This window comes from Globicephala melas, chromosome 20 (genome assembly GCF_963455315.2).
Source record: "Globicephala melas chromosome 20, mGloMel1.2, whole genome shotgun sequence".
In the NCBI taxonomy this organism is placed as follows: domain Eukaryota; kingdom Metazoa; phylum Chordata; class Mammalia; order Artiodactyla; family Delphinidae; genus Globicephala; species Globicephala melas.
In genome coordinates, this window is record NC_083333.1 from 8,780,931 (window position 1) to 8,798,723 (window position 17,793).

The window sequence follows — 17,793 nt, forward strand, 5'->3', positions numbered from 1 at the left end:
CAATGCAGGGGACACGGGTTCGAGCCCTGGTCTGGGAAGAACCCACATGCTGTGGAGTAACTAAGCCCGCGAGCCACAACTACTGAGCCTGCGTGCTGCAACTACTGAAGCCCGCGCTCCTAGAGCCCGTGCTCCGCAACAAGAGAAGTCCCCGCTCGCCACAACCAGAGAAAGCCCGTGCGCAGCAACAAAGACCCAACGCAGCCAAAATAAAGATTAATTAAAAAAGAGAAAAGCTGGAGTTGCTACTTGCTGCCACATGACCCTGAGCATATTATTTTATCCTCTCTGAACCTCCAGGTCTCACCTGCACAAGAGGGAGAGTAATGTAACCCATGTCATAAGGGTGTTGGGAAAATTCAATGAGATCACACAGGCAATATACTTAGCTCAGCACCTGGCATGCGAAGTGCTCACTGCTGTTTTCCTTGCTTAATACTCCTCCTAGAGGCCAAACAGAACAGGCCACCCACCTCTGCACTGTGGCAGACCTCCTGAAAGAATACGACCAACTAAATGATGCTTAGCAACTGTGCCCATGAAAAGGATGTGCCCTGGAATGGAAAAATCACAAATATCTGTGATTATGTTAAACAACAAAAACTATGCCTAAATTCAGAAGAGTTTCCTCTGCGTCTTGGAATCTACAGCTACACTAATCTCTTGGTTGTTGGCACTGATGCTCCAAGACACTGGCACAAAGAAAGAGGAGGCTGTGGAAAGTCCACTCCACTGAACCCAACAGAGAATCAGAGAGAACTCACTCTTCTCCTCTCCCTGTTCATGAATAACGTGTGAGTGGACAGTTCACTTCATTACCTCCTTTGAACAGGACAGGATGTACACAAAACGCAAGAGGCAGCAGAATAACCTGACCCTTCACAGAGAGCCCTTGGCAGCCCTCTTCTGGTTCCAGGGGAGGCAGGAGATAGAAGGGCCCCAGGCTGAGCAGCTGGAGTCTGTCCCCTGCGGACAGATACTCCAAGATGAAGGTAATAGCGGAGCGAAGCGTTAAGGGCTGTCCAGATAAAAGATAAAGAGACCACATATTCCTCATTCTCAAGATCAAGGAGCCCTTCCCAAGTACACGTGCACAGAAAGGCTCCTCGGGGGTCAAAAAGGGAAGGGGTGCCACTCCATAGTAGGTGATGTCAACCTACCCGTAGGCCTCTTTGCTAGAATCCATCTTGCCTAAGAGATGTGCGCACACACAGGGGAGGACCCTGAGATAAACCAAATACGGACTCAGAGCCAGTCAAAGCAAGAGGATTGGCCAAGGGAAATCAGAAGAAATGCCCCATATAAGTGATTCAAACTACCACGAGGGCGCGAGCCTCTGAGAGCCTCTGCCCCTCTGAGCCTGCCTGTGTGTCTATACACACGTACCCTTTTTCCTCCTAATAAACACTTTACTTGTTTCACTACTTTCTGTCTCTTTGTGGAAATTCATTTCTACAAAGCCGACGGGCTAGAGTCTTATCACTGGCCGCTGGTCCCTGGTGGTCTAGTGGCTAGGATTCAGCACTCTCACTGCTGCAGCCTAACTTCAGTCTCTGGCCAGGGCAACCAAAACCCTGCTTCAAGCCGCTGCAGGCCGAGGCCACCTGAGATCACAGGGTGACTGTTAACAGCACGTGATCACCCCCAAGCTCAGCATACCTTGGCCTGTTTTCCAGAACATGACTCCGTGCATCTGTCCTGACACTCCGATGCCACAGACCTTGCAGAGCTGCTGCCGGGGAAGGGCAGCAAGGCACTCGTGGAGGGCCTGGATGATTCTCCTCACATCCTGCTCTTGCCCCTGGAAACAGAACAGGATACGTTGGACAGAGGTACACACACAGGCAGGGGAAGGAGGGCAGAGGCGCCAGGGACCTCCTGGGTGGTGGCTGCCCACCTAATTCCACCGAGGTCACTTCCAGGACCTGCTGAGGGGCCTCAAGGAGGGGATATGGGCCTGAGGGTTCTCCACCACCTCCAGCGGGGCCTGGAGTAGGAACGTGGTGGGCGAGGTCCCACTTCTCCCTTCACAGATGAGGCGCTTCTGTGGGTTAAGTTCAGCCAATGGCCTGGGCTCTGCCCGCTGCCGTGGAAGAGTCTGAGCTGAGAAAAGCACTGCCCTGCCCTACAGGAGCTTACTGTCCAGCAGGACAGGAAAACACAAGAAAGACCATGCTGCAAGAAGAAATAAGGCAAAGGTCTTTGGCAAGGCACATGAAGCATTGGGGTAGAGGAAGGATGGAACACAGCAGGGAAGGTGTAGGCAAGAAAGGCTTCCTGGACTAAAGCACCTGAGGACCAGCCCTAGTGTTTGCTCCAGTTCATCCATCTGGCAAACATTTCCCGAATGCCCTGAGGGCTTGCATGTGTTCCGGGGGCAGTGAAGGCCTCCCCTCCTTGGAGTTAAGCCTTTATTTGTCAGCCTGCTGGCCTCGGGCTGTGGCAGTTCTTGGCTCCAAACAAACATGATAGAAGGAGTAGAAAGAAGAAAGGTGAGGAGGGGTAGGGCTGGGGAAGGAGAGGAGAGGGAACACAGAGCATTTCGTTGAGGAGGCAACCCTACATCCTAACAAGACTCTTTATGCAGGAGAGACTACAGTAGAACTGAGCGGGCAGTAAAAGATGGGGCAGAGAGGAGATGCATGGCTATGCGTGATCCCCCAGGAGGGAAGAAATAAGACAGTGGGCAAAGGAAGAAGGAAGCAGGGAAGAGGCATTTGTTTACACCTGCCCTGTCCAACACGCCAGTCATCCGCTATACACAGCTAGTCTGAATTGAAATCTACACACCAGATTTCAGATTTAGTACGAAAAAAAAAAGCACAATATCTCATTAATAATTCTATATTGATTATTACATATGGAAATGATATGTTTGGATCCATTGGGTTAAAATAATAAGCAATGAACCTTAATTTTACGGTTCCTTTTTACTATTTTTTGATACGGGCACCAGAAAGTTGAAAATTACACGTGTGGCTCACATTTGCACTGCACAGTGCTGGTTTAAAGAGTTCCCACGTGGCATGAACCCAGATGGTACATGAACGCAGGACAGAGGAGCTGCTGTTTAAAATGGGCCTAGGGTGGGTGAGCTGTGTAGGTAAGGACAGTGGAGGAGTGAAACAGGCCAGAGGGGAGCGAAGGCAAGGAGGCACTCAGTGTGTGGGGAGTTTTAGTGGTGAGTGTGATGGGGGAGCAATTCTTGGACAGACAGTGGATACACCCACAATGTCACAGGAAAGGCGCTGCCCCCATTCCTTGATTCAGAATATCAAGTGGTCTACATTCAGATCAGATGCTAGAAATTCAGATTTGAAAAAAGAATTTAGGAACTCATTCAACCCTCCTCCCCCACACCCCTTTTTACAGATGGGGAAACTGAGGCCCAGACAGGTAAAATTCATAACACAGAAAGGGTCACAGAGCTTCCCTCAAAAATCTTGATATCTTAAAGTTGCAAAGAGCTAAAAGTCTGACCTTCCACAAAGCTGCCAAAGTTGACCGTGGAGTACACAATGCTTCTAAAGAGTGAGAAATATGGACATGAGGAAAGAACAGAGCCACCAGGTGTTTCTATGGATCAGTAGAGTTTACCCCAGGGATGATTTTTGTCCCCTCGGGGGCATTTGGCAATATGGAGGCATTTTTGGGTGTCGCAGCTGGGGAGGAGGGTTCTACTGGCATGCAGTGGGTTAGAGGCCAGGGATGTTGCTGAACATCCTACAACGCACAGGACAGCACCCCACAACAAAGAATCATCCAACCTCCAAATATCAACAGTGCCAAGGTGAAGAAATCCTGCTATAGGTGAACTTACAACAAGGCTGTTTGTCCCAGAGCACAACACACATGTGGAGGATGCAAGGGGGGCTATTACCGGCCTCCCCTAAACCCCCCCCTTAGGCAGGTGTGGAGCACTGGGCATGCCTGTAAACACAGAACACTGTGCTGGACACTGGGGGAAGTGGGGAAAGTAGTTTTCAAGAAGTGGCCCTATTTCAAGAGAAAAGGGCACTGCCTAAAACCCACCCCTGTAATCGCAGCTCTGCTGCCTACCCCCACAGGGTCAGAGCTGACATTGCCTCCACTTCATGGTCCATGAAGTGAGATAATCATTCTAAAATGTCCTGATGCCCCAACCAAGCTAATTTTGAAAGGCTCTATGAAAATGCGAAGTGCTCCTGAAATCTTTATCCTCTGAAATGCTTCTGATCAAGATGGACTCTGAACCCTAAAGGACTGAGTCCAGGTATGTGGCAAGAGCTTGTGAAAAACAAAGCTATTGGGAGTGGGGTTTGGCTCAGAAAATCGAGGTTTGTGGCTGGAAGGGGCCATAGAGGTCATCTATTTCAATTATAAGAACAAGCTGAGATCCAGGAAAAAAAAAAAAGTCATGAGGATACACAGAAAGTTCCTTGATATTAATCTGTATTATCAATGAACTGAACATAAAGCTACCTTTTTCAAGGAATTAATGGAATCCATCTCTGAGGACTGACATCCTTTCTGAACCCACAACTTGCAATTGAGCCCACTGTGGTGAAATTCTCCATTTCTATATTGTAGCTTTCACAAAACACTAGTTTTCGTGTAGAATTATCAATCTGACCTTTTTCTAACATTTTAATTGTGGTATCTCTCAATGTCTATCTGTCCTGGTGTCTTTCTTCCAAGGTATCTCAGCCTTTGGGGCCAGGGGACTTTTGCTGTCCAAGTGTTTGAGTTCCTCCACCCACAATCCACTCCTGCGGGATGAGAGAGCGGCAGGTTACGCTGGATTTTGCGTCTGATTTCTCAAGGAAAACCCAGACACCGCCCTAGGGAACAAGCTGAATCCTGAATTTGAGGACACCTGCAGATGTGAGGAGCAGAGAGCCGCAAGAATGAGAAGGCAGCCTGAGATCGCTCCATATGCAGGAGAGCAATTTCCTTCAGGTCAGGATACAGAAAGTGGAGGGCAGAGAGCACGGGGGTATAGCGCCAAGGTCAAGGCTCCCAAAGAAGGCCCGAGAGTGGGGCGATCGGTGCCAGCAGGTGGGAAAGCTCCTGGGAGGAGATCTATCGGATCGAGGGAGTTGCAGCGGGCAGGCAGAGATCAGGCAGGCTGGAGCAGTTAGGGAGACTTCTTTGAGGAGGAAGAGGGTGTCTGGAGGCTCCTGGAGGCGGCGAGGCTCCAGGGCGCTGCCTCACCTGGGGCCCCGCCGCCGCGCTCTGGGCCGCAGTCTCGGCCCGCGCAGGCCGGGCACAGCTCGCCAGTACCACGAACCCGGAAGGGTCGCCGCGCGCGGCCTCCACCAGGGCCGCCTTCACAGACGTGGTGCCCAGGTCGATGCCGAGAGTGACAGACCGTGCAGCCATGACAGCGATTGAGTCTGGGGCCCGGGCGCCCCTTCCAGCACACTTCATCCGGGACAGAGGCGCCGAGGCGGGGCCTCGCCTGCCAATCTTTCCAGCCACGCTCAACACGACGAATTCTCGTCTTCCCATTGGTTGAGGAAGGCCGAGTCCCGCGCACCCCGAGTGACGGGCCCCGGCTATAGGCGGAGCCGCGGTGGAAGGCGGAACCTACAGGCCCCGCTCCGCAGGGCAGGGTTTGCGATGTGGCCCGAGGCTTCGGCCTTGCTCACCAAAGTACCAGTACCCCGAGTCTCGCTGGGGGATGCGAGGGCTTCTGTGACCCTAATAGTGACTTAACCCTCCCACATATCCGAGCCTGCCAAGTTGCCTGAGCCCCTCCGCTCCTCCCCAGCCCCAAACTGTCTCGCCGAGACGCGGGAAAACTACAGCTCCCAGGGTGCACCGCGCCGAGACCTGTACTCCGCGGATCAGGTGGCTCGAGTCAGGTGACTTCTGGTCCGCCCCACACTAAGTCAAGCCGGCCGGAGGAAGCTGGTACAGTCCGAAGCGGCTCCTGCGTCCCGTCTGGTCGGTCCCCTGAGCCTAGAGGACCTCAGGTGAGAGCCGACGCGGCCCCGACAGCCTCCCCGCCTCGTCTCCCAGGCGGACCCCCTGAGGCCTAGAGACTGGCACAGCAAGTCAGTTGGGCAGCCTGCCGCGCATCCAGCCTCCCTCAGCCGCGCCAGGGTTCCTTCCCCGGCCGCTAGCCCCGGCCTCGAGGCACCGGACAGCACCCGGGTTGAAGGGCTCGGGTGGTAGTGAGTGGAGGCAGGGGACACCGGGCTGCCGAGGTGGTGTGGGAGGCTCTGTTCCAGTGCAGGTTAGCGTCCCTTCCCCGCTTTCTGCTTAGTTGCTGCCTGAATCTGGGTCGCAGAGTTTGCAGATTGCTTGGCAGAGGGGAGACACTGAGAGGACCACGTCAGGAACTCCTTTTGGGGTGCTGAGCGCCGGGCTGGGCTACCGGGGAGTGGGCAGGACGAGACCCGGTCCCGCCCTCCGGGCCTTTCAAGCTGGAGGAAGGGAGGACTACTGGGCCCTGCCTTTTTCAACAATGTTGAGGAAAATTACAGCCTAGGCTTTGTGAGAGCCTGCTAAGGGCCCTAGGCAACAGCTGTATTTACTTTACATCATTGTTTCTCATCCTTTTTTTCTTACCAACCCCTTCCCCTTGAAATTTTAATACTGCTGATAAAAGGACCACGAATCGTGCCTAACGTGTCATTTCATTTAAGTCCTATGATTTAGTTCCCACTGTCCCTGTTTTCACTTTAGGAAATTGGAGCTTGAGGAGGTTAAGCAGCACCCCAGAGTCACACAGCTAATAACTGGGGAGCTCAGGTTCAAACCTGTGCAGTCACTCCCCAGGGCAGACATTCCTTGCCACTATGTTTTCCTTCTCCAAGTGAAGAAGATCCAGGGAGTTCCAGGTTGTACAAAAGGTGACAGGATTAACCGGATACCTGACCAAGTGGAGCTACCACAGGAAACCCCTGACCCCAGGTTTCCCCTGGGAGGGGATTGGGAGTGGGAGGCTTCTTGAAGCAGGTGGCATCTGAGCGAGGCCTAGAATATATCAATAGAACTTACACAGGAAGAGCAGCATGTCAGACAGAGCCCATTGTGGTGAAATTCTCCATTTCTACCTCGTAGCATTCACAAAACACTAGTTTTTGTGTATAATTATAGTTTTTAATATTTTATTTATTTATGCACGCATGCATGCTGTGCCAGGTCTTAGTTGCGGCACGCAGGATCTTTAGTTGCGGCATGCGGACTCTTAGTTGCGGCATGCATGCGGAATCTGGTTCCCCTGCCAGGGGTCAAACCCGGGCCCCCTGCATTGGGAGTGCGCAGTCTTACCCACTGGACCACTAGGGAAGTCCCTGGGTATAATTTTAACCTGATCTTTTTCAGACATTGTAATCGACCACATATCTCTTAAGTTCGTTTTATATCTGTCCTAATGTGTTTCTTCCAAGGTGTGTCAGCGTCTAGGACCAGGGAACTTCTGCTGTCCAAGAGTTTGAGTTTCTCAGTCTACATTCCAATCCTGTGGAATGAGAGAGGAGCCGGTTAGGTCTGATTCTGTGCCTGAGTTCTCAAGGAAAACCCAGACTCTGCCCTGGGGAACAAACTGAATCCTGAGCTTGAGGACATCAGCAAGTGTGAAGAGCAGAGAGTGGCAAGAATGAGAGGGGAGTCATTCCACATACACAGGAGAGCAATTTCCCGCAGGTCAGGGTACAGAAAGCAGAGGGGCAGAGAGCACGGGGATACAGCGGCAAGGGCAAGGCCTCCAGAGGAGGCCAGAGAGTGGGGAGATGGGTGCCGGCGGGTGGGAAAGCTCCTGAGATAACACCCAATGATCGGGGGAGCTGCAGCAGGCAGAGAGGCCCCTGGAGGAGACGGAGGGGCAATGGAGGTCAGGCAGGCTGAAGCAGTCAGGGAGACTTTTTCGAGGAAGGGGAGTATCAGGAGGGTTCTTGAGGCCTTTTGGGGAAACTGAAACCAGAGAGGGGGGCAGGGATGTTTCCACACAGACCTCTCATGGCTCTCCAACAGTCCACAGGAATCCCCAGAGGCTGTCACAGGTGGTGGGGCAGAGCACTGTACACTGAAGCAGCATGCGGAAGCCAAGTTATAGATATTTAAGCTCACCTGCCCCATCTTGACCCTTGGTTCACCTGTTGTGCGTGGGGGTTATGGGTACGCAGTAACCCATCTCCTTCACTTAACCAATGAGCTGCCACGGGGCTGATCTGAGGCTTGTCCCACACTGGGTCCCCTTTGTGAATGATCCCCGCCGGTCCCAGAGAAGTGACACTTGTTAAACGAAAATGTCCTAATCAAGGGTCGGTTGGTGGCATTAACCCATAGACGCTTATCCCAGGACAGGAAATGAAGTTAATTTCCTTAAGGTTTATAGGTTCACAAAGTCAAATATCTGACCACAGTTTTAATATCTTCTGGAAAAAAGAACCCCCAGCCAATAAGACTGCATTCTTTCTTTCTGTTTACTAGGTTGCACAAAGCAGTTGAAGAGGGAAAAATTCAGCATTTGTCCACTTCCTCAGGGTGGGACCTTACACAACCCACTTAGCCTCTCTGAGCCCATTTCTCCACATGTCAAAGAAAGATAAGTCCTCCCTGGGGTCCCCTTCTCCAAGCTGGTGATACAAAGCCCATTGAAGTCACAGGTGTGAAGTGGAAGTCCTTTAGGAACTGTCCGTGCCATGGTTCCAGGTGGCTTATTGTCCACTTGTTGCTGAGCTGATCCAACTTTAACCTGAACTTCTCTTGCTGTTTGTTTTTCTTTCTAGTTCATTGAAATCGAGGAACATGATAAGAAGGTGGCTGGTTATTTTTAGCCTTTTTCCCCTGAAGCTCATAGAGAAATGTGGTAAGTTGAGAAATGGATAAAGAGGGAAATGGAGTAAGTAGCCTGACTTGTTTGCCGCCAAAAGTTCAGGACCATCCAGCTTGCATGTGTCTGCCTGCCCCTTGGCCAGATGGGCACCCAGTGAGTGGAGCAGACCGAGGTCTGGAGTCCAGGAGTTTTACAGGGAGCCAGATGGTTCCACAGATAATTAGCCTTCTGCCCCGGGGTCCCTATTCCCTTTTCTGTATCACCAACATCAAACTGTGGAGCTCTGAAAATCTGGGATAATATCTGTAGAGAAGAGCTTGTGTTCCCACCCTGTAGACCTCAAAGAAGGGAGTTATGGGTCCTGGGAGATGCTGCAGAAGCAGGTGAGGTGGCCACCTTGTTGCACCTGGTTCTACCAAGCGGTAGACACCTGAGGAGCCTGCCCGGCATCGCCTGGTATGACGAGAAAGCTCTTCCCTTAGACAGGGACCGAGGAACCAGAGTGAAGCAGGGCTAGGGGCCTCACAGAATTCAGGCTGGTTGTCGAAAAACACGTCAGGGTTTGTGCATCCTTGTGAGGCTTGACCTTCAGAGCAGGGCCCTTAGAGGCCTGTATCATTCCATCAATTCTCCACTGCCCAAACATTGCTGAAATTCCTTCCACGAAAAGCTGCGTAGAGCCTCCATGGACACCAGGCCCATTATTTTGATCATCTGGCTGTTGTCAAAAATCAAATACATCTTGGGAATTCCCTGGCAGTCCAGTGGTTAGGACTCGATGATTTCACTGCCAAGGGCCCGGGTTCAATCCCTGGTCAGGGAACTAAGATCCCACAAGCCTTGCAGCACAGCCAAAAACAAATCAAATACATCTTAAAACCCCCAGCTAAAGTTTCCAAATTAACCTTATACGAACCGTGCAAACCCTTGCCAAAGCTCCCCAGGAGCCACGCGCAGTGGGTGCCCTGCTCCAATTATTTGGCCTCTTGAGCCTCTGAGAAAACACAGGTCATCTGATCAGCTCTTCCAGGTTTGTTAAACAATCAGTCATGTCACCTTGTAGTCACACCTTGCGGGTAAGCAATTTCCGAGAAAGAAGAGGTTTCTTCCAAGAAAGAAAGAACACCATGGAGTCCAGTGTTCTTCCATACGAATGTCAGAGCCCCACTCCAGACCTGCCGGATCATATTGTCTGGGACTAAGGCCCCGAAGTGTGTACATGAGCCTTGGGCTGCTTTAAATAAAACTCCATTAGTCATGCTAATGCATTGCCCTAGGAAAGAAGAACAAATCCAACTGCCACCACTCGATCATACAGAGGGCTGACTTAGGCCCAGAGAGGGTAGAAGTCTCTCCCAAACTTGTCTCTGCTTTCGGGAGTGGTATTAGAGGACCAATGATGAGATCATTTGCCTTCGGAGTTTTTTGCCCCTGACTTCTTTGGGTGGAATCTTGAGGTGCTGCCACCTAGTGGCAAGGACCTGCGCTCTGGACCAGGCTGGCCTAGGTTTAAATCTTGCCTCTACCGTTTCTGAGCTGTGTGAGCAGGACACTTGCCCTCATGGGTTTCTCCACTTTCTTCTATCCGAAATAGGGATCACGTTGCCCGTCTCTCACTGTTATAGTAATTTGAGGATGGGAGTTCACAGTACAGCAGAGTGGCTGGCGTGGGGTGGGAGGCATAGTGGGAGATGTGCCAATAAGGATTAGTTTTTAAAATGCAAAGACTCTCCTTGGGGGAACCTTCAGGTAGTCTCACCAAGACTCATTTGGTTATTCGGATGTGGTGTCCAGAGACTCCTGCCCTGGGGCAAACTTTAAAACATGCTTTCCCAGGATATGATATGATGCCAGCTTCCTAACTGCCTCCCATCTTGGGCTAAAAAATGTCCTGCAGGGTTTACATGATAAGAATAGTCACCAGCAATTATTTCGCACTCAGGCTGTGTGGAAATTGCATCACAGACGTCACCACGCTTTATCTTCACAGTGCCCCTGGGAGGGAGGGAGTGCTGTGCTCTCCATTTCACAGGTGAGGAAATGGAGGCTCAGGGAGGTTAAGTACGTTACTCTCGGTCACACAGCGAGGAAGTGACAGAGCCAGGAGGGAACTGTGTGACCCAGAGCCCAGTCTCTCCGCTGCTGAGCGCTGCCATCTTCCTTGGGGCTAAGTGAGGGGAAGTGGTTGAACCCTGACCTGGTTCTCTGAGAGCTCACAACCTCCTCTTTTAAAATGCAAAGTCTGGAAGAGTTAAGGCCATGTGGATCTCCCACTCACCCTGACCACAGTCCCAGCAGAGCCCCAAGGGACCCAGAATGTGGGTGGCTACCTGGCATCACCTTCAGTATCCCTGTCCTGGGCAGGGTCTTGCTTATCTGATGTGGTCCTCAGGCTCTAGGTAGAAAGTAACAGCAGGGACCTTTAAGTCCTCCTACCTCAGCTGTGCAGCCCAGAACAGAGCCTCGGCCTGTTATGAGAGAGGTGAGTGTGAACAAGGAGGGGCAGAGCTGCCTCCAGGCCCCAAAGATACACCTAAGGAGGGGGTGGTGGGTGGGGACCATCCTACTCTGCTCTGAGCAGCTTGGCCTCCCAAGGGCCAGGGTGGGGACTGCAACTGACTGTGGGAATCAGCTTGGAGACTTGCAGGCATGCGCCAGAGCCTGCATCTGCATCCACCTGCAGGCCAGCCTGGACAAGGTGGCTCAGGTGGGGCCTGAGAGGTCCCGGGTCACAGAGCCAGGCCCCGGAGTGCAAGTTTCAGGCTGGCAGGTTCCCTTGGAGGAGATGAGGTTACTCTCCACACCCCCCCACGCCCACTGAGGTGTCCGGACAGAGGAAGAGAAACTACTAGGGAGGAGGACTGAGAAGGGGCTCAGACAGTGGAGGTTGAATTAGGGAACTTTTAAGTTTCCTTCCAACCTGAGCATCTAAAATTTCAGTTCTTCGTCTCTGCCTTTGAGGGGTCTGGGGAGACCTGGAGGGAGAGGGAGACCTGGGCCCCACCTGTATCCACTACCCACACAAGGACCATCTTCATCAAACTGAGCACCTGCTTTCCCCTGTGGACCCCCTTCCCAGCCCCGTCTATGTTCATGATCACACCTTAGGCTGCGAAGGCCCTCAGGTGAGGGAGGTGAAGTAGACGCGTGCCTGGGGCATTGGGAACACCTTGGGTGCCGGGGCCGCCCAAAGAACATAGGAAGAGGTCAGAGAGAAGCTAATTCACTCCTGGTCTGTGGCCAAGCTGCCCTGGAGTGTTTGGCTTCCCAAACCTGCTTCCTCCCTCACCCCCGAGGCCTATCTGTCTACCTCCTGAGTTAGCATCTTAATGCCAAGAAGAAATCTCCCAGAGTGAAACTGTGTACTGTTCACCAGTCTCTCCCGCATCCCCAGCAGAGTCAGCCTCCGGAAGGGGATCAATGAATGGGGTGAGCTGGGTTTGTACAGGAGCCCAAAGGCGGTTCTTTAGAAACAGGTTAGCTGGGCCCCAGGTGTCTCTCTGAGACTACAGGACGGGACAGAACCAGTTATGCAGGGCCAGTTTAGCTCCATGAACAGAAGAAGCCATTGTGCTTTCCATCTGAAGAGGTGGTTTAAGCCCACATGTTCCAGTCCCAGATTGTGGCTTGATTTCCTTTGGGCCAGTTGGGCCAAAAACTGGGACCAGTTTTGGGGCTCCATGGTTTCTATTTCTGGGTGACTCCTACAGACCCTCAGAGCTCATCGGTGGGAGAGGAGGACGCTACAGCATCTCCTCCTCAGGCCTGTGTCTCCCTCTATTTCTGGCAGCAGGAGGGGAGAGAGCATAACAAGGACATTTCCAGTCCCATCACTTACTTAGCCCCTCAGAATCTCAGAGTCTTTGCCTAGGGGATAGAGGTGGTTATAAATCAGACTTCGCAAGTTCAAGTGTCAGGAGCCCTCCTCCCAGCGTCTCAGTGGGCCTGAGTTCTCTGACCTCATGACTCATGCCACTGATTTGGGTCATTCCAGAGTCCACGGTCAACTTCTCTGTTCCTCCCACCGTGAAGCTGGAAAATGGAAGCTCCACCAACGTCAGCATCTCCCTCCCGTAAGTTCCCAGGCCCAGCTTTGTCCTCAGCCCAGCTCGTTCGCCCCACAGCTGGGTCAGGGCTGACCCCCGGCTCAGTCTGTTCATATTTTAAGTGTGATGCCCTTGCCTCTTCACTTTAAGACGAGCCAGGGAAAGAAAGGCAGCGGCCCTAGGCTGCAGACCGAGGTCCCAAAGTCTCTCTCTCCCCAACCGCTGAATCCTTGCTTCCAGCGGGAGGAGGATGACACATGAGCCTTTTCCCCAGCTGAGGAGAGTCCTTGAGTGACCAGCAGTTGATGCCAGACTTCCAAGTGGTCCTTTCCAAAGTTCGAAATATTTGAAGAGAGCCCTGGAGGTTGGGGGCGAGGAGCTAGGTCGCTTGGCAGTGCTTCTGAGATCACATCCAACTGCATCTGCATTGGGTGGATCCCACTGTGCAGCGCTCCTGCTGAGGCTTGTCTGAGAGTCTCTCTAGCTGCCCTCTGCTGGTTCCCGCACGAGGGTGCCGACCTAGTCCAGACCGTGCCAGAGAGCTTACCTCCTCTGTATCCTTCCCTGCTTTGTCCAACTCTTGCCTCCCAGCCATGAGGATTCCCCAAGATGAAGATCTGGGAAGATTTTTTTTCTCTTTACCCTTCTCCCTTTTCCTCACCTCTCCCGGGATGTCTGATCTCAAACCAAAGCTTTGGGACCAAGGCTCCCTAACAGACCCGCATTCCATCCCCAGATCCTGCCATTTCTGCACATCGACACCTTGTGAATCTGACACATCACCCCCTCAGCACAACTCTCCCCTCTGCAGAATCCTTAAGCGGCTTTCCACCGCCTTCCAAATTAACTCCAGGCCTCTAAGCCCAGACTTGAGGTCCCTATGGGCTGCTCCCACTCAGACATATCTCACTGCTTTCTGGGGTTGCTGCTCCCTGCCACCTGACCCTTCTCAGAAGCCTTTCCCACCAGAGCAGATGCCATGGTCCTGTCGGCCTCTGGACACCTCATGTGGCATTCACAGCCAGTTTCCCACCTTCTCGTGTTCTCGCTGGCTACAGGGACCCCACCTCTCAACCCCCCCAGGGCCAAGCACATAGCAGTGCCTCACCCTAATTGCTTGAGAAATGACAGGCCTGCTGTGAAATCCAGAGGGCTGGTTGAGATCTCACAGAGTACAGCTTCTCAGCAGTAACCAGACTCTTGTCCTCCACAGGCGTCCTTTAAATGCAACCTTGGTGATCACTTTTGAAATCACATTTCGTTCAAAAAACATTACTATCCTTCAGCTCCCTGATGAAGTAAGTAATGAATCATAACTGATGGGCAGAAAACTACTGGATAACAAAACACATTTTAACTAAGTGCTTGTGTAAATAGGCCACCTTGTTTTTATACCATGGGCTGCCCCTGTCCTATTATTCTAGAAATCTCAGATTTGGGCTTTGTTAGTCTCTTTGAGGATGGGCTTTTTATGCTATGCAGATGGAATTAGGAAGGTGATGGTAAGAAATCTGAGGCAGAAATGGTTCTGAGAATGTAGAAGAAATTCTTAAGATGGTTTTTTAAGACGTTGCTGCTCAAAGAGCATCGACAGACTAGGAGCATTGTCTCTGCTTTAAAATCTTTTCTTTTCTTTTTTTTTTTTTTTTTTTTTTTTACTGTACGCAGGCCTCTCGCTGTTGTGGCCTCTCGCGTTGCGGAGCACAGGCTCCGGACGCACAGCCTCAGTGGCCATGGCTCACAGGTCCAGCCGCTCCGCGGCATGTGGGATCCTCCCGGACCGGGGCACGAACCCGCGTCCCCTGCATCGGCAGGCGGACTCTTAACCACTGCACCACCAGGGAAGCCCCTATTTTCTTTTTAATTGAAGTATAGCTGATTTACAATGTTATGTTAGTTTCAGGTGTACAGCAAAGTGATTCAGTTATACATACACATATGTATATATATTCTTTTATGTATATATTCTTTTTCAGATTCTTTTCCCTTATAGGTTCTTACAAAATACTGAATGTAATTCCCTGTGTTACACAGTAGGTCCTTGTTGGTTATCTATTTTATATATAATAGTGTGTATATGTTAATCCCAAACTCCTAATTTATCCCTCCCCGCTAAAACTTTTTAGAAATGCCCTATCCCAGACCTACTGATTAAAAATCTGCATATAAGCAAGATTCCCCAGATGATTTGGGTCCACATTAAAGTTTGCAAAGCACTGTTCTGAGATCCCATTGGATGAGTGTTATTTCCAAAAACCAGTGCCAGAGGCCCAGAGGCTGTCTGATATAATAGTGATGACTATTTATAGTCTTTATACATTTATCTGTTAATACATACCCTGCTTCCACCTTACCAAGGTTTTGAGCCAATTACCAGTCAACCTGATTTTAAAACAAATCAGTAGGGGGAAAAAAGAAACCAGACAAGATGAACACAGGGATGAAATTGATAGCCGTGAGGCTCAGCATGAGGCCCTGTGTGGTCGTAGAAATGAGCTGCAAATCAGCTCTGAGCCTCCTAGCAAGCAAACAGTATTGACTCATGATCAGATAAAGAGCGTCTACCTAAAGGACCTGAGTGAGAGGGGAGTCTCATCTCATAGACAGGGCCATTTCCCACAACTTCCCCCTCCTGCCCCGGGATATGAGGCCTGCTGCAGGGTAAGAAAAGCCGTTGATTCTAAGAGCAGGTTGTGGTATTTAGCCCTCAGAAGTCTGGCTTGATCCACAGATCAAATTTAGACTCTGAGGAAAGGACGCTGATCACTTAGTTTAAGGGCCAAACATCTAAGGGAAAGATTAATCTTTTAAAAATAAGTGAGGGCTTCCCTGGTGGCACAGTGGTTGAGAGTCCGCCTGCCGATGCAGGGGACACGGGTTCGTGCCCCGGTCCGGGAAGATCTCACATGCCGCAGAGCGGCTGGGCCCGTGAGCCATGGCCGCTGAGCCTGCGCGTCTGGAGCCTGTGCTCCGCAACGGGAGAGGCCACAACAGTGAGAGGCCCACGTACCGCAAAAAAAAATAATAATAAAATAAAAAATTTAAATAAATAAATAAATAAAAATAAGTGAAAATCAAGCATAACATTAAGCCAAAAAAAAAGCCTGGACTGTATGATTAAAGTGCAAACACAGACAAAGCAAATCTATGGTGTTAGAAGAGTGGTTTCCCAACCAGTTTGCAAAGCAGAAATAGAGACATACATGTAGAGAACAAACATGGACACCAAGGGGGGAAAGCGGGGGCGGGGGTGGGGGGATGAATTGCGATTGACATGTACACACTAATATGTATAAAATAGATAACTAATAAGAACTCCTGTACAAATAAATAAATAAAAAACTCCTATAGTAAAAAAAAAAAAAAATAGTAGTTTCCTTTTGGGATCAGCGGTGACCAAAAGGGAACAGAACACAGCTTCTGGGGTCTGGAAACGTTCCATTTCTTGATCTGGGTGCTGGGTGCACTTTTCTGCACTTATGTTATAGTTCATTTTTTTCGTAAGAATTTAATTTAATTTTATTTATTTGTTTATTTATTTTTGGCTGCGTTGGGTCTTCACTGCTGTGCACAGGCTTTCCCTAGTTGTGGCGAGCGGGGGCTAATCTTCGTTGTGGTGTGTGGGCTTCTCATTGCGGTGGCTTCTCTTGTTGTGGAGCACGGGCTCTAGGCACGTGGGCTTCAGTAGTTGTGGTGTGCGGGCTCTAGAGCGCAGGCTCAGTACTTGCGGTGAACGGCCTTAGTTGCCCCATGGCATGTGGGACTTCCCGGACCAAGGTTTGAACCCGTGTCCCCCGCGTTAGCAGGTTCTTAACCACTGCGCCACCAGGGAAGTCCCTAGTTCAATTTTTTTATTTTTATTTTTTTTAGCGTAATGGTGGCAGATCCATTTGTAGAATGACCTATCTGGGCACCAACCCACTCTTCCAGGCTTATGCCTCCTTGACCCATCCCTTTCTCTAACTACTCCTGTCTACTCCCTGTGCCTTTGGAAACCACTGGGTAGAACTTGGGGGTCAGGCAGGCGGTCTAGGAGCCTGCGCTGTGAACCACAGATGAGGTACATCACCCCAACACATCTCAGTTTCCTCATCTGTGGACAGAAGGTTAATAATGTCTCCTTGACAGGGCTGTGAGGATTAAAAGCAGTAGCAAGTATGAAATGTCTAGGATTGCAGCTGGCTCACAGAAAGAAAGCGCTCAGAAAAAAGATAGCAATAAATTTTGCTGTGGACCTAAAACTGCTCTAAAAGATAAAGTTTATTGATTAAAAAAATTAAAAGCAGGACTTCCCTGGTGGCGCAGTGGTTAGGAATCCACCTGCCAATGCAGGGGACACAGGTTCGAGCCCTGGTCCGAGAAGATCCCACATGCCACGGAGCAACTAAGCCCACGTGCCACAACTACTGAAGCCTGCACGCCTAGAACCCGTGCTCTGCAACAAGAGAAGCCACCACAGTGAGAAGGCCGTCGACACAACTAGAGAAAGCCCACGTCCAGCAACGAAGACCCAACGCAGCCAAAAATAAAAATTAATTAATAAAAAAATTAAAAGCAGTTGTTATGATTTCATTCTGCCTTGTATCAGTTAATTTCCAATTGGAAGATTTTCCTCTTACCTAGTTCTACAAGGGACCTGATGGCCACTTAGAAATATGCAAACAACAGTTGCCAGGAAAATCTGCTAAAAATAAGAACAAATGAGGATGGGAAAGTAAAAGAGCCAAGAGTAGTACATGTCATGAAGACGTAGCTCACGAGACATTGGCCACGAACTGGATCCCAGGCTTTGCAGCAGCCACTTACACCGTTTCAATTGTCCTGCCAAAGCCCCCGATTTCTGGGGATAAGAGCAGAAAGACAGTGTTCAAGGGTCCCTGAAGAAGCCACTGCCATCCAGTGAGCCGCATCCTCACGGTGCCTACAACATGGCTGGAAGGCGGGGCCTGAAGCGTCATCCAGGGAACAAAGAGATGGGGG

General features: G+C 50.8%; 2 protein-coding genes across 2 annotated transcripts in view; one reads left to right on the forward strand and one right to left on the reverse strand.

Annotated features, from left to right (window-relative positions):
• The window catches only part of SHPK (sedoheptulokinase), a 20,554-nt gene extending 15,114 nt beyond the window's left edge, over positions 1-5,440 (reverse strand). Inside the window, exons 1-2 of the mRNA XM_030861754.3 lie at positions 5,194-5,440; positions 1,660-1,801 (exon numbers count right to left, since the gene is read on the reverse strand). Coding sequence (XP_030717614.1) covers positions 1,660-1,801; positions 5,194-5,409 — 358 coding nt within the window. The 5' untranslated portion in view covers positions 5,410-5,440. The remainder of the gene's footprint in view (positions 1-1,659; positions 1,802-5,193) is intronic.
• CTNS (cystinosin, lysosomal cystine transporter) overlaps positions 4,764-17,793 on the forward strand; it is a 22,180-nt gene continuing 9,150 nt past the window's right edge. Inside the window, exons 1-4 of the mRNA XM_060291284.2 lie at positions 4,764-5,957; positions 8,721-8,800; positions 12,762-12,840; positions 14,027-14,111. Coding sequence (XP_060147267.1) covers positions 8,740-8,800; positions 12,762-12,840; positions 14,027-14,111 — 225 coding nt within the window. The 5' untranslated portion in view covers positions 4,764-5,957; positions 8,721-8,739. The remainder of the gene's footprint in view (positions 5,958-8,720; positions 8,801-12,761; positions 12,841-14,026; positions 14,112-17,793) is intronic.